Genomic DNA, 16,792 nt, shown 5'->3' with positions numbered 1-16,792 from the left:
AATGGTTATTTTTATCTCTTATGTCTGTTTAGGCCATTTAATTTTTGTGATGATGTTGACTGTTCTGTGTTTGTTCTTCATAATCCGCTTATTGGCAAGCCAATAAAGTACAGGGCGAGTTTCCTTTACATCCATAACCTCTCAGAATAGTCAAAATGGTAATTATGCCCATAGCAATATGTTAATGACATGGCTCGGGAATGCTGAGAGCTTGGAAGCCAGTCAGCTGCATTGCTAGGCAACAGTAAGTCTGCGAAACTGTACTGTATGAGTTTCTGAAAAGGATTTTTTTTCCTTTTGCTGTTTGTGGAGAGAAAACCCCCCAACACATTTAAAGATGATCCTCCAGTGTGGGGAGAATGTGTGTTAATGTGTATAAACACAGAACTCATTTATGCAAATAAAACCAGTCTATATAGAACATATGTCCTATATTATATAATGCAATAGATACATGTGGTGGGCATATGAGTAACTTTCTGGCTTCCAGAAAGCGAGCAGGCAAAAAAAAAAAAATCTATATATTCACTATATAGTTGATTCACATAACATTTTTGTGGCTGGAAAAAAGAACAGTGGTTTTGGTTGAGCAGACACGTTGCACTAAGGTTCATCACTTGGAATGGAAGAAGCATAGTTTTGTGTGTGTTTTCTTTTAAAGTTACTAGCTTTGCTCTTTCAACTAGGATTTTTTTTAACTCCCTGGCCTGCCAGTGCCACCAGAGGCTCAGAACTGTAATGCAGCCGTTACCTGGGTTGATCTTGTTGCTGCCTCTGCATAAAGAATGAAATGTGTCTAAACGGAGGGAATCCTGTGCCTGTTTTACACGCTCAGTCTGTGCTATAACTTCCCTGTTTCTGTTTAAACAGGATTTGGTCAATACTGGACTCTGCACTTTCTTCTTTTTCATTGCATCTGTAGTACTTGCTGCTTTGAACCATAAAAAAGGAGCAGAAATAGCAGCTGTGGTAAGACAAATCTGAATTTCTTTTCATTCTTTTGTAGGGAACACAAGGAATGAATCTGTATTCGTGCTAAGGTGTATTGTGCATTTTGCTCAAATTTTCCTTCCTGTAAAATGATCTTTTCCCACTAGTAATGATAATGTGTTATTAATAACAACATGGTTGGAATGTTAAAGAGATGGCCATTGTCCTGCTTTTCAGAGCAGAGGATTTTTTTGCTTGTTTATTTCCTGTCATCCTTCAACATTCACCCATGACTGTCAGAATCGTTTTTTTAAAACCCTGTCCTTCCTCCAGGGTGCTCAGGGTGGTGTACATGGTTCACCTCATTGCAACAACTCTAATGTAGGTGAAGCTGACAGTGAGTGACTGGCCCAGGGTTACCCAAAGGCCTTGATGTAGAAGTGTGGGGGTTTGAACCCAGTCTTCTGAGACCCAGCATCACGCTGCACTGGTTCACATTCATTAGAAACAACAAGAATGAAAAACAAACAAGCCCTTTAATTTCAAGCAGCCAACTGAGAACCAGAGAAAGTGTCGGACTAGGAGCCTGGGAGTGCTGGACTGGCATCCCCACTTCTATCATGGAAGCCTGTTGGGTGACCTTGGGTCGGTCACAAACTCTCAGCCTGACTTGCATCTCAGGGTTGTTGAGAGGGAGCAGAGGAGGGGACAGTGATGTTCTAAGCCACTTTTGAGTCCTAACTGGAAAGAAAAGCAGGATGCAAATGCACTCATTATGAATTGGAGACCTTTGCCACACCATCAGTATTTCTGCTTAAATATGGGTGTGTTGTTTCAGCATCATCTGTAATCACAGAATGATTACTGACTTTTTCCTAGATGTTTGGTGGCAGGTTTACAGGTGACCTAGCAGCACACAAGAAGGAACTGGTGAAAAGGATGCTCTAGTAAAGAAGCACTGCTGGCTAACAGAAGCCTGAAGCGACTTTTATCTTTCTTGTGTCCAGTATGGCTTTAGTCCACCTACCACAATTACAGTGAATAAAGGTCTAACTCCAGGGGTGGCCAAACTTCCTTAATTTATTTTTATTTTATTTTATTTATTTTAGGAAATTTCTCTTCCACCCATTCCCCGTAGGGCTCAGGGCAAAGTACAACATATAATAAAACAATAAAATACAATAAAAACATTTTAAAACAGACAACTCAACAGCACTCAGATTACCATGACATCACATAGTGCCCAGCCTAGCCATCTCACATCATGATATCTCATCGGGATGGCAGTTTTTATTCCAATTCCTAGCACAGGTGACAGTGCTGGCCGGGGAGGCCAACCAGATCAAGAATAGATGCCTGCAGCCTCAGCTAAAAGTCTGGTGGAACAGCTCCATTTTACAGGCCCTACGGAAGGCTAATAAGCCAGGTAGGGCCTGGATCTCAATAGGGAGCTGATTCCACCAGGTTGGGGCCAGGACTGAAAAAGCCTTGGCCCTAGTTGAGACAAGGCGGGAGTCTCTTGGGCTGGGGATGGCCAACAGATTTTGGGAGGCCGAACGTAACGACCTCCTGGGCATATATGGAAAGAGACGGTCCTGCAGGTGTGTTGGTCCCAGGCTGCGTAAAGCTTTAAATGTTAGCACTAGAACCTGGTACTCGATGGGCAGCCAGTGCAGACTGCGGTGCACCGGTCGAATGCCCACCCGTAAAGGTGGTGCAGTCAGCAGGCGAGCCGGCGCATTCTGCACCTACTGCAATTTCCAGATCAGTCACATAGAATAAACATCAGAGCCACATAGAATAAACGTCAGATATTTGAGAACTGCAAGACATGAATGTCAGATGTTTGAGAGCAGAAAAGCAGGCAGGCAAATAGATGGGGGAGGTGGAAAGAAAGCAACTTTAACATTAAATGCATCTTCCAACCTGCCAGCTGACTTGGCTTGGAGAAGTGACTTAAAGAGACAAATGCCTTCTCCAAGCTGGCAGTAGGAGCTTCAAGAGCAACACAATATGTGTGAAGGAGCCACATATGGTAAGCATATAGGAATTTTGTGAAGTCTATAGCCACACCTGTGGACCTCCCCATAAAAGAGATGCCAACAGGAGGCCAAATACTCCGCAGAGGCAAGCAGTACCATGATCAGGGACAGAGGGGGGCACTTGGGGAGAGGGTTTCACCACGTTACGCTATTATATGTGACACCCTGTAAGGGGCGATCCTCTCCCTGATGTTATTTGACATCTATATATGCCCCTTTACCCAGTTAAAGATGTTTGGGGCTGGATGGTCACTAGTATGCTGATGACACCCAGTTGTATTTGTTGATGGATGGATGGACAGACTGTGCCCTGGGTATTTTGGTTCAGGGTTTGGAGGCTGTGGCTGATCAGTTACATCAGATCTGGCTGAAACTTAATCCAGCTAAGATAGAAGTTCTGTTCTGGGTTTGGGAATCCAAATTCCTGCCCTTGGTGAGGTGCCATTGATTCCAGCACTAATGGTGAGGAGTCAGGGAGTGGTCCTGGCTGCCTCCTTTTCTATGAAGGCCCAGGTCACCAGTCTTGCCAGATAGCTTTTTACCATCTTCAGCTGGTCAGGCATCTGGTTCCCTACCTCTCCTCTCATGACTTGATGACAGTGATCCATGCCGTGGCAACTTCTAGGCTTGATTACTGTAACTCACTCTGCGCGGGCCTACCCTACCGTTAAACATGAATCAGAAGCTTTGGATCAAAATGCAGCAGCGTGCCTGCTGACTGGGATGTCTGTGCAGGCGCACCTTCAGCCAGTGCTGCACCAGCTGAATACTGAGTGAGATTTAAGGTTTTGGTGTTGACCTTCAAGGCTCTAGGCAGCCAGGGACCTGCATACTTGCAGGACTGTCTCTCCCTGCCTTGTGCTCTTGAGACCAGCACCGTTTAATAGTCCCCGGCCCGAAAGAAGAAGAAGATGATTGCAGATTTATACCCCGCCCTTCTCTCTGAATCAGAGACTTAAAGCGGCTTACAATCTCCTATATTTTCTCCTCCCACAACAGAGACCCTGTGAGGTGGGTAGGGCTGAGAGGGCCTTGCCTTGACCAGGGTCAGGACTTTTTCAGCCCTGGCCCCAGCCTGGTGGAACATGCTCCCGACTGAGATCAGGCCCCTGTGAGATTTGTTGCAATTCTGCAGAGCCTGTAAAATAGAGCTGTTCCACCAAGCCTTTGGTCGAGACAGCAGACATCAAATAACATCAGCCTGCCCTGCTTTAAGCGCCCCGTAGCGCTATTTTATCTTGGGTGCCAGAAGCAGCACCAGTTTCCATCCCAGTGATCTGCCACCCTTTTCCTGGCAGGAGCTTACTGTGTGCGGATTGAAATTGCACACTGCTGCTGTTATTAGGTAATTAGATGAGTTACTTCAATTTTACTTATGTTAGGATTGAACTCTATATTGATGTTTTAATGGATCATTCCTATGGAATTTATGTACTGTTTCATGACATTTTCTAAGCTGCCCTGAGCCCACTTGTGGGGTAGGGTGGGATAAAAATCTAATAAATAAATAAATAACTGATCATCAGCAGGAACAGGTATTATTTCTGGCTTGTGCTCAAAGGACCTTCATGAGCTGTGAACGCACCCTATGTGACCAGCGTTAGAGCTGGAGCTACAAAGAATTAAAGTCCGCAGTTCAGCTACTGTGTTACTGTTGGGGATGTCTGTGGGTGTTATGAAAGTGCTGAATTATTTCTCAGTTAAAGGTGAGCCACTATCACTTCAGTGACGTTTTCTCCCCCCACTTTAGATATTTGGTTTCCTGGCAACTGCAGTCTATGCTGTGAATTCATTTTTAGCCGTTAAAAACTGGAGAATTAACAGCCGGCAGCAAAACACACGGCAGACCAGTGATTATATGCGGGCGCGGACAGAATCGAGAGAAGTAGATCACCGCCCAGAGATTCAGCGCCTGGATGGGTGAAGGAAGCTTGCGTGCAGAGTGGGAACCCCAAAGGAAAAATAAAACAGAACAAAAACCATTAATAGAAGCCTGCAGACCTTTTACAATTTCCCCCACTTTTATAGGAAATGAAGGAGGAGTGTGTGGTGGCAGAGAGCACCAGCATATACAAAGAGAGGGAAGAGGATCAACAATTGGAAGCAGTTGGCTTGAGGGCTGTAAAAATGGACCTTTTCAGATGAAGATTTTTGTCTACAATCATGAAGAATGGTGATGAGATTTTAGCGCAAACAACTGTGTGGTGCACCATTCTTTCTTGAGTTAACAAATCCATGGAGGGACTTGATTTCCATCATCCAGTAGGAACGTTAGAATCAACACTGGCCCTGGATTGTTCTTTGGAAACGAAGGGTTTCCAATAAACAGATGTTTTACATTTGGGGGGGAGGGAAGAATCCAAAGGAGCAATAGCAATAACATGAAATACTATGTGCATTTCCCTTAGCAAGATCTGATGGTGACTCTTCGTTTCTTACACTCCTAATGATTGATTGTGTACCTACAAACAGACAGCCATGTCAGGTTTTTGGCTGGGGGTTTGGGATGATAGCAATGAAATAAGCTTTGGACTACCCAGAAAGCCCAATGCTTGTTCTTTTTGAGACCACAGCTAGCTATGAACTAAGCCTGATGCTACCACAGCTAGCTATGAACTAAGCCTGATGCTACCTGAATGCTATCACATTCTTTTCCTTTTCCCTCTAGAAAGAGACCATAGAGGTCCAGGTCCATTTCAGTTTGTGGAGCAAAACTAAATAATGCAAAGGCAATTTTGAGTCCTTTCTGTTTGTCAAGGTATTTAGCGCAGTGAAGGTATCTTGACAAATTTTAACACTCATTTTGTCAGCGTCGCTGCGTTCTTGAAATTGTGTGGTTATTTTGAGAGTTTGATTTGCATGGCTGTACACTTCAGTTGTTCAAATTAGGTCTTTTTTCTGAATTAAAATACTTTGAATAATTTAATTGGAGATATGTAAATTAACCTTATGCATCTAAGCAAATTTGCAAAATGTTTTGAGAGATTTTCACAGGTGAAAGCTGATTCTTTGCTAGTGATGTGGACAGAATCCATCTAGTTTACATGAATTCAGCTCTTTGGTCTTTCTTGGAAAAGTAATGTACTCTGTAGGTAGGCAACTGGGATTTATAGTCAGCAATTTGAGGCTCTTTGGCTTTGTGTGTTGTGCTGCTTGCGTCCTACGCTTAGTTCAGTTAGAAGATGAATATGTTCAAAGGTTTGCACTCCCATGAGCAGAAGAGTATCTTTTGGCTCTCACTCTCCATAAGAGACAATAGCCATTCTTCTCAAAATATAAAAAAAATTTCCCAGCTAAAGCGTGCATGGGAAGGTGCTTTCTCTCTGTGTGTTCAGTTTTTGCGGGGCTTTTTTTGTAGCAGGAATGCCTTTGCATATTAGGCCACACCCCCCCTGATGCAGCCAATCCTCCAAGAGTTTACAAGGCTCTTAGTACAGGGCCTACTGTAAGCTCTTGGAGGATTGGCTACATCAGGGGTGCGTGGCCTAATATGCAAAGAAGTTCCTGCTACAAAAAAAGCTCTGAGCTTTTGTGTTCCCTTGGCAAAGCCAGCAAGTAAAACTTTATGGCGTCTCATTTGTGAATGCAGACCAGTGTCAGCAATGGTGGGACAGAAAGTTCCTCATTCTTATGTTTGTTGGCAGTGCCTGCAGTTGGTGAAGCTCCCTGCTTCATGCTTGTGTCTTGTTTCCCTGATATATCCTGGTTCTTAAAACTCCACTTGAGCCTGTAGGCTTCATTCCATCCTGTCTCCTTTGGTCTTCCTGTCACTTAAAGTCCATCTCCTCCCTGAAGTCTGGGTATCCCCCATCTGTGTGATTTTAACGTTAGGAGCAGATGCAGCATTTGCCATCCTAAGAATGTCTGTTTTTATTTTTTAAAAAATGTTTCTTTTCTTTTGACTGTGGAGATAAGTTTGGGGGCACTTCCTGGAAGCGAAGCGACTAGTTGATTAGAGGGAAATCAGACCTTTGCATATAGTGCCTATGAACAGCCCAAGGTAAGCCAAATAAGCAAATATATGTAGAAGTGCCTGATTTGCATAACAGGCTGGGGCATTTTCTGTTTACAAAGGTTAATTCTTTGTTGTTGTTGATTTTAAATCATATGTGATATTTCGTAGTTCTTAGAAAGGGTTGGAAATAGCTCTCTAGGCCCTTTTAAATGTGTAGAACCCCAGTAGCTTTGCTCCCGACTTGAGAAAACATTACATTTCATTGCTACTTACAAGTTGTACCTTAAAGTAATGTTGAATGCCTAAGAGCTGCTAATGCTATAGTACAGGAGTGGCCAAACTTGCTTCACGTAAGAACCACAAAGAACAAACGTCAGATGTTTGAGAGCCACAAGACATGAACATCAGATGTTTGAGAGCTGCAAGGAAGGAAGGCAAATATATGGAGGAGGGAGAGGTGGAAGAAAGCAACTTCAGCGTTAAATGTCTTCTCCAAGCCATCTGACAGGGCAGTGGCAGCTTCAGGAGCCACACAATATGTGTAAAAGAGCTACATGTGGCTCCTACATTTGGCCAACAGTAGCTCAATAGATTGGCTGCAAAAGGGAGCCACCTTATAGATAAAAACCTGCCCCTTGCCAGGATTAGTGAATGCCATGGTGCTGAAACACTAAGGGTCCAATTCTAACTAGGGAATGTTTTCATTTTTTGATTGCAAAACCTATATTGGGTTATTTCTAGTTAAAACTGCTTACCATAAATATTAAGTTAAATCTGGCAATCTCTGGGTAAGACTTAGAAGGTGGGTGTAGAGAAATATTTTAATAACCTTTCCAGAAGCTTTCAACAGAATATTTTAGAGTTCCTTTCTGTGTTCCTGCTCTTATGCAGAGGTTAAGTGCTGGGGAAGACACTGTGTGTGTTGCTAGGGTCAGTTCCTGAAATAGTAAGAGTGTCTTCAGTTTGCTGTCTGGTTTTCAGAAAGGGTAGAAGCTACCTGGCAATCATTTCTGTGCTGACCTTAATTTAATCTCCTTCTGAGCTGTTATATGTTAACTTAGAAACTCAATGTGTGCAATTTCTAATCAGAAAGAACACTCACAAAATGCTCTGCAATATTTTTGACTGTATAGTGGCTTCCTTTGTTAATGAGAAAGATGAACAGCTTGCTTCTCAGCAGCACTTCTGAGATAACCAGGCGTGTGGGCAGAGATTGTGGATGTTTTCCTTTTGTAGCTAGTATGACCAGTGACTGTTGATCATCCTTTTAAAAAATGAACAACGACAAAAGACAATTTTGATTCGTTGTCCACATAGTTATCTGAGGAAATCCAATTCTAGAACTTTTGGATGATACGTTGTAGATTTTTAAGCTTTCTGAGATTTTAAAAAAGTCTGGGACCAAAGATTAAGTCCAGGGCTTTGGACTGGAGACATATTAAGAGTCTGAAAGAGGCTGGTGTGTTTGGCACATGAGGGATGGACTTGAATATAAAAATAGAGTTCTGGTATCTAGTGCATTTTTGGTCATAACAGTGCAGTGAAATATCTGAAGCATGTAGTGACTGGACTGATTTCAAGAATTTTCTACTTGGAATTTTATTATTTTCTCTGAAATGACATCCACTGTAAACGGCCAGGCCTTTCCTTCAGGAGAGGGACTGTGGCTCAGTGGAAGAGCCTCGGCTTTGCACGCAGAAGGTCACTGGTTCAATCTCTGGTGTCTCCTAGTTAAGCTGACTAGGCAGTAGGTGATGTGAAAACTCTGCCTGAGACCTTGGATAGCTGCTGCCAGTCTGTGCAGACTGTACTGGCCTTGATGGGCCAGTGCTCTGATTCAGTATGAGACAGCTTCACGTATGTCCTTTATGATTCCACTCTGATTGGCTGCTCTCAGAGATCTTGACTAGAGAGGGCTTTCGCAAGAGCTGCTCCTTACCAGGGACTTGGGACCATCTGTACACAAAGCAAGACACACAGGCTAGGATCCAAAGAACCATTCAGATAGTTCTGTATATCCAAAGTTATGTTGGTTTTGTGTTCATGAACTACTGCTCCCCAGCCTGCCAGATGAACTTTATCCGCAGAGCAAGCATTTTCCATTTTTCTGAGTCAGTTTGGTATAGTAGTTAATTGCGCGGACTCTTATCTGGGAGAACCGGGTTTGAGTTCCCACTCCTCCACTTGCATCTGCTGGAATGGCCTTGGGTCTGCCATAGCTCTTGTAGGAGTTGTCCTGGAAAGGGCAGCTGCTGCAAGAGCTCTCTCAGCCCCACCCACCTCACAGGGTATCTGTTGTGGGGGGGGGGGGGAAGGTAAAGGAGATTGTGACCGCTCTGAGACTCTGGGATTCAGAGTATAGGGCAGGGTATAAAACCAATATCATCTTCATCACTGCTGCAAATGCAGAAGTATTCACACTGGCAATAGAGCATCCACCCAGAAGTTCTGTGCGCACTTTCCTCTGCCAACTGCCATTTTCTCTGCATTCTCCCCCCCCCCCCCCGCCCCACTGCTGTGCCAGGGTTTTTTGAAGATTTTTTTTAAAACAAAAAAGTGAAAGTAGATTGACAATGTCAATCAGTCATTATTTTATTGTAGCCCAACAGCAATCACTGATTTTTTTTTTAAAGCCCTTTGGTGACTTGGCAAGAAAAAGGGGCCCCAGTGTGGACAGGACCTTTGGAAATGCACCTCTTCCCATCTAGAGAGCTTGCTAAACTGTTTGGGCTGCATTCTTGAAAGAAAGTTCATACCAAACCAGGGCTCAGAAGGAATGTTCCAAGGACAGGGAAAGCTTGAAACACGGACAGTGAGAAGATGACACTGTGCTTGTTGATGTCCTCCCCTGCCACACACCAGTTGCTGTTTGGAAGGCAAGGTGGAGAAGAAACCTTGGTGTGGCCAAAGCTAGAGAAGAACAAAAAAGAGGAAAAAATTCCAAAATCCCACTGGGTACAAGCAGACCATTGGTGCACTTGAGACAGCTCTTTGACCAAAACTATATAGGTTAAAATTCAAATAACTGAGATGACAGGTATTCAGAGAACTTGGAGATACCGCTAACACAATATGACCCTTCCTAGAATACTTTAACAATTGATTTTGAAAATGCTCAATGATTCATCTTGTTGCCTGGTGCTACACGGTATGCGTCAGTGTAAACTGATGTAGTCCACAGTTTTATCAGCAGCTTTCTTTTCTTTCATGATTAAGTACAATTCAAGTTATAACTAACTATCCCTTTTCCCAAGGCTGAATCTAGTGGGGGGCAGAGGGGAGTGCTTGCCCCGGGCGCTGACGGGGGGGGGGGGTGCCAAATTGGATATGAAGTCCATTGTATTCTATGGGACCATAAGACAGAATCATCCATAAGGGGGCGTCATTTTTTAATTTTGTGCCCCCCCCTCAGAAAACATGTAGATCTGGTCCTGCCTTTTCCTACTGCCATGTGTCTTAGGTTTCCTATTTCATTGTGTGAAAGTAATCTGTATAAATGTGAACTTGATACAGAAGAGGGATACTTGATTACTTTTCTTAATAACCAAGTCTCCCTTTAAAAAAAAATTAAACTTTTAAGACCTATTTGATCTTTACTGATGCATGTAGCAAGCAGTGGAATTAGTGACTGGTAGAAGTATGTATCTTATAGTAACAACTTTTTCCATTCCATTTTAAATATGAGATCTGCTCTCTGGTCCAGCCGATAATGCTGATATCTGCATAGTGGCTGAAGCAGTGTTGTGTTACCTCCATGCTTTAACATTCCTGATGTAAGGGAGACATGTGACCCCCCCCATCTGCTTTTCCTCTCTGGCTAATGGTCAAGATAAATCACCTGATTGCCCAGTGGGAGTGGCTCAGCCCCTGCCACTGCAATGTTGCATAGCTGTTGTTTATTTAGAAAGCACCATGGAACTTATGGCCATAAACAAATGATTCCTTTGATTTAATGCGTAATATTGTGTAACTGGTGATGTTGTGGTGGCAGCGCTGTGCTTTCACCTCTCTCGCAAGGCTGACGATTACTTTTAGTAGCTGATAGCATATAAACAATTGGTCTCTCTCTCTTCCCCCTTCCACTTTTGTAGCTAACAACATTGTGTTAAATTAATCTGTAGAGCGCAGAATTTTAATTTGGCAGAGCAATGTATTTTATAGATAGTTTGTACAGTAGTCTTGATTCTTGTATTTATATTGCAGAACTTTGCATTTTTAATGTTGAGTTTATTTCTTCCTTATGATTCTCATGGGAAAAAAATAATGTATTTTGAAGGCCATGTTGTGATTTTTTTTGTAATGATTAATTATGAAGAAGCAATTACCTAAGGCTCTATTTGGGTCTTTGGAGTTGTGGTTTCTGTGGCTAGGGCAGGTCCCAGCAGCTGTACTATTAACCTCTGGATGAAAAGCAAGATGGCTGTGGGAGATATGATTTTTTTGACAGCTGCAGATAATTTTGTAGAATACAACGTATATACTTCTGTAGTTTCTTAACTCATCTAGTTTGCTGCACCCAGTTCTCATAGACGGCTCAAAGTAAATACTCCTCGTAACTAGTTTATACAATAACATTTTAGTCTGCATTTCATGAAACTTTTACTCTGGACTAGTCTCTTATTTTACATTCTTACATAACTGCTCTGAAGCAAGCCGCTTGGATTGCTGTCTTTAAAATCTCAGCATTGAAATATCTGGATTCTTAACAAGGGAAGAGTATCTTTTGGTAACGGTGCAAGCAGTTGTTGGGAGTGGTGCTAGTTTCTCCTTTAGCCTCCCTTTCCGAAGCATTGGTTCTTGCGTATGGCTTGGCTGGACCAGGAGACAGGGTTAATCAGTATAACATGGACCACTCTGTACTCTGCCTTGTTTACTGTGTTAATGTTGAGTGTTTTTGCGTACAAATGACAAATTTCCCATTTCCCCTTCCCCTGGTAAAGTCCAGCATGGTTCTTCCATATGACATTCAGCTGCCTGGCCTCCTGTACAAGACAGGAATCGTCGTGAGCTCTGCCAACAGGTCCTCTTTCAGTTGTCTTAGTTACCTACCATGAGAAGGCTTCATCTCACTTGGATCCTCACCTAGGGACGCTTTCTGTTGTAGAGTGTGAGAACCTTCTTGCCTCAGACATTTCTGTAAATTTATACAGAGCCTGACATTTCCAGGACAGGAAGGCTCAGACTATTATATTCTGGATTGATTTTTTTTTAAATGTCCGGTGTTTGTATTTGGGAACTGAATGTGTCTTGGTACTTATTTGTTGGATATTGTGGGCACCCTTGTGCTTTCCCGCACGGCTGTGTGTGCACCTTTTTTTGCTGTTGTTTTTGAAAAGTGGCTGGTTTGCATATGGGATGGGGAAAATGTGCATCTTGATTTGTCATTAGTGACTCTTTAAAATAACTCCCAGTACATTTATTTCAACCTGGAATAAATGATGCACTTAGATTGTCTTTTTCCGGACAAAAGTTTCTCCTCTTCTGCATTATTGTGGATGGAACCTATCTGTATATATTGAAGTTTATGTAACTGATATAATACCAATTATGAAATGGTAACCTATGTATTTATTATTCATTTTATTGTCCCACTTTGGATTTGAGAAGTGGACACTTGTACGAAAAGGCATACGTCGTTAACAAAACCCTGGGTGCCTTTGCATATGTTTGTTTTGGTACAAATACGGTACTTCTTGGTTGCATTTGGCTCCTCCAATACTATTTTTATACCCATGGGTTGCTGTGTTTTTGTTTGTGTTAAAACACTGGCCTTTATGGAGACTTTGGGCCTCTCACTGGCCTGTGCACTAAAATCCTCTTGTGCTGTTGTGACATAAACCCCCATACTTAGCAACAAGTATGCACCCTTTGATGAAAGACCCTAGTACATTGTCACAAAGTATAATGTGTTGGGTCCTGAGTGGGGTGCGATAGACATGGTGGCAAAAGAGGGACATCTAGTAAACTGTTTTAGGACTGGCCTGGGGGAGTGCTTTGCAAACAGGGATGCTACTACCTGAGTGAACACATCACCTTTTCACTAGGAGCATTCTAGATACTGGTCATTTCTGCACATCTGGCTTTTGAGGAGCTTCTTAAAACCAGTAAAGCAGAGGCTAGTAATCTAACTCAGTTCCAGGGGATGCTAGTTCATCACCTGCTTCCCCTTCCATTAAGTGAACCGTGCTCCAAACGAGAGTTTCACACAACCAGACTATTGCAACTAGAAATACCAGGTTGGACCCAGACTAAGTTGATAATTTCCACCAATTCCTGCTTCCTGCTGCAGGATTCTACCCCCCCCCCCCCAATGTAATTCCTCAGGGCCCCCTATCCACAAAGAGTAGCATTTCATGGAGACTGGTGACCTTCCATTCTGCCATTGGAAAGTTTAGTCCGAATTCATGGCATGCTGGCTGACTCGTATTTGTGATATTTCTTTAAGGGCAGTATCTGTGACTTCTGAAAGCTTGTTGTTATGTGCTATTGGGAATCGAAATCTGGATTTCAAATATAAAGTCATGTAGTATATATCTTTATTTTTTAAAAAAATGCTCTGTATGAAAACAAGAAAATGAATGTTAACTGCTTGCTTAGACCGCTCTATTTAGGTAACTTGTCAAGGACGGGAGGCTTAGAATGCCAGCAGAAACCGTTTTTGGTTTATCCAGAACTCATTTTGAATTGGCCAGCGCTTGGATTAGGTAGAATTAATCTAGTTCTTATTTTTTTGTCAGCCTGCAGCTGCCCTTAATTATTCTCTCTAAATTTATTGTGTGCTGTGAAATAACTCAAACATTCCTGTGAAGCCGAGAAGAGGGCTGGAGAATCCACAGCCTGGCTCCTGAAAGCCTGTCTTGTGGACTTTCATGTATGTACTTCCAAATAGCTGTGGTTACAATCATGTGCCTAAAGCTACCATACCAAGCACACTTGGTTTGAAGGGGGGCAGAAAACCACCCAGCTGAAATGCTTGGGCCTTGTACTGAGAACGGAGAAAGAAGTTGCTGTTCTTTATTATCTGCTGCACTTAGTTTTTACAGTAGTTTTGGGCTAACAGCATCTACCTTCAACATGGTGTAATTATCATACAGAGATTTCCATGGTAATTTATTTTACTTTCATGATAGGGTTTGCTTTTCCCCCCTAGCGCTCCAGAGTTTGCAGCCTCACTGTTACAGTAGACTGGGGGTCCCAACCAGTGTTCCCTCTAAGCTGAGTTAGTGTGAGTTAGCTCACAAATTCTTTAACTTCTGGCTCACATTTATTTGGTAGGCTTATATTCTGCCCTTTCCCATGATTGGTGGACATTTTTGTCTTAGGTCAGGAAGGATGTCCCCAGAGCAAACTTAATTTATGCAGTAGCCAGATCTCTCACTCACAATTTTAATGCCTGTAGCTCATGAAGTAGAATTTTTGCTTACAAATCTCTACAGCTTAGAGGGAGCTTTGGTCCCAACCTTTCTGAGCCCATGGGCATTTTTAGAATTGTGATACAGGGTGGTGGGTGCAACCACAAATGGCTGCCATAGAAGGTGGAGCCACACACACACACACACACACACACACTCTTGCCAAAGGCAAGACACGAGTAAAAAACTTAAAAAAAATACTTGTGAAGAGGAGAGAATAGAATCAACACTGTGGTGGTAGCCGCCTGCCACAATGATGGCATTTTAATCTGCACAGCCAATCAGAAGTCCTACAGGGCAGAAACTCTGCTCACTTTTAAAAGCCACTTCGTAGGCAACAGTAAGTGCCAGTGAGCATGATGGCACCCATGGGCACCATGTGATGCCGGATGGGCTACCCCAAGAAGCATGAGAACCATCAATACATGTGGCCTGACACGCTTCTTTCCGCCTGGCACTCTGCACATGCTGAGATGGTAGAATGGATTGTACCACTTCCCTGTGTGTGTGTGTGAGAGAGAGAGATATTTGCATGCTCCTTTACATGAAAACCTCTCTGCAAGTAAACACTTAACATACCAGGGAACAGCTGGGCTGAAACTTTTAACCTCTGGCATTCTTTTTTTTTAAACTTGCAAGGACTTTGAAAAAACATGGAAGGCCAGGGATTTTTTTTTTAGCAGGAATGCACAGGAACTCAGTTCCAGATGGCTTGGTTTCAGGGGGTGTGGCCTAATGTACAAATGAGTTGCTGCTGGGCCTTTTGTACAAAAATTCCCTGTGGAAGATCATTCAAATATGCCATGCCCCACTGCAACCAGACATTGTGCAGTTCACTTTTCCACCTTAGGATTCTGCCACCTTCTTCTGCTGTATCACTGGTGTGTTGGCGTGTGGGATCCACCCAGGAAGTAGATTCTCCAGTCCTCTGTAAGTGGGTCCTTTGTGATCAATGGTAGCCTGGCTGTCGTAGGTCAGTGGACCTGACCCAAACAGCAGTGGTGTTTCTAACTCCCCACTAGTCTCCCCAGCAGCCTAACAGATGGGGGAAGCATTTTGGCCAGTGCCATCTACAATACCATCAAGCTCCATCATGAGGCCTTCTTGTTCTGCATTGTCCCTGTATTGTCCCCACCCTTCCGTAACTGACCTAGACCGATGGAAGCACCTTTCTGTGCAAAGGCACCCTCCAGCTCTGTATATGAGGACTCCTTCTTGTGCTGTGAACCTTTCAAACCAATTCCACCATTACCTGTGGCGACACATCATTTTCCATGCACTTCTTTTTTATTTGCAATATTACTAAACATTTATACATTTCCAAATGAAGGATTGTAATGATTTTTTTACTTATTGTGATATTGAAGGCAATTACTAAATCGCTGCTTGATTTTTTTTTAAATCCCTCTTAAGTGGTGTACTTTGTTTTACTTTGTATATTGGCACAAACTTTTTTTCATACCTTACTACTTAAAATGTCTCATGCTAATTTTCCTGTTCTTTTTTTTTAAATAAACAGAGATATTGAACTTTACAGAAGTTCAGATGGTACATGTCTGTTTTCAGTGTTTTTTAAAAAAATCTGTATTTTTGTATGTAAGGAAATTGTAAGTTTTTCTGAACACTAATCAATATAGTCTGGAATCATTGTAAAGGACTTGTTTAATAAATGGATAAGATTAAAAACCTGGCATTGTCTTTGCCATGAGTGAGTTGTTATTATTTGCCCTTGTGCTGAATATCTTGATGAAGTTCAGAATAGTAGTGGTTGGAGCAGGGGTGTCAAACTCATTTGTTATGAGGGCCGGATCTGACATAAATGAGACCTTGTCTGGCCAGACCATGTGTGCCATAAAATGTAATGCCAGGTAGCAGATATAAAGTTTATAAAGGACACTGACGAATACAAAGATTTTTTTAAAAACTTAAAACATGCTTAAAACATTAGCACTTTGTTGGTCTTAATGGTGCATCCTATGTGTATGTCCTGTGCGATCCAGAAAACTGGACAAAGGAAACTCTGGCTCGCTCTTTCCTTCCCCAGAGAACCAGTAGGGGGAGGATCCTCAGCCAATAGAAAGAAGAGAGGCTTGGTTCAGTAGGTGTGCTATGTGACTGGCAAAGCAAACTGTGATGCAGAAGGAAGCAAGAGAGGGAGAAGAAAGCAGATGACAGCCAGTTGCTGGGGGATCTAATAGGAGCCCTCCAGGGGCCTGATTCAGCCCCCGAGCTGCATGTTTGACACCCCTGGGTTAGTGTGTTGAACTTGGGGAGATCTAAGATGAAAGTTCCATTCAGCCATGAACACATGCAAAAATGCCTTATACTGAATCAGTCCCATTGGTCCATCAGGGTCAGTATGAGTCTACTCCAATTGGCAGCAAGTCTCCAGGGGGTCAGATGGAGGGCTTTCACATCACCTGGTACCTGATATTTTTAGAAAGTGATGCCCA

At 42.8% G+C, this 16,792-nt stretch overlaps 1 protein-coding gene across 1 annotated transcript in view; it reads left to right on the top strand.

The window, feature by feature from the left end:
- Positions 1-5,896, top strand: part of CMTM4 (CKLF like MARVEL transmembrane domain containing 4) — a 40,945-nt gene extending 35,049 nt beyond the window's left edge. Inside the window, exons 3-4 of the mRNA XM_060254414.1 lie at positions 871-969; positions 4,723-5,896. Coding sequence (XP_060110397.1) covers positions 871-969; positions 4,723-4,896 — 273 coding nt within the window. The 3' untranslated portion in view covers positions 4,897-5,896. The remainder of the gene's footprint in view (positions 1-870; positions 970-4,722) is intronic.
- Positions 5,897-16,792: the final 10,896 nt, after the last annotated feature.

This window comes from Heteronotia binoei, chromosome 14 (genome assembly GCF_032191835.1).
Source record: "Heteronotia binoei isolate CCM8104 ecotype False Entrance Well chromosome 14, APGP_CSIRO_Hbin_v1, whole genome shotgun sequence".
NCBI classification, from domain to species: domain Eukaryota; kingdom Metazoa; phylum Chordata; class Lepidosauria; order Squamata; family Gekkonidae; genus Heteronotia; species Heteronotia binoei.
The sequence above is the reverse complement of the archived record's forward strand: the minus strand, read 5'-3'. Positions and strand labels throughout refer to the sequence as shown.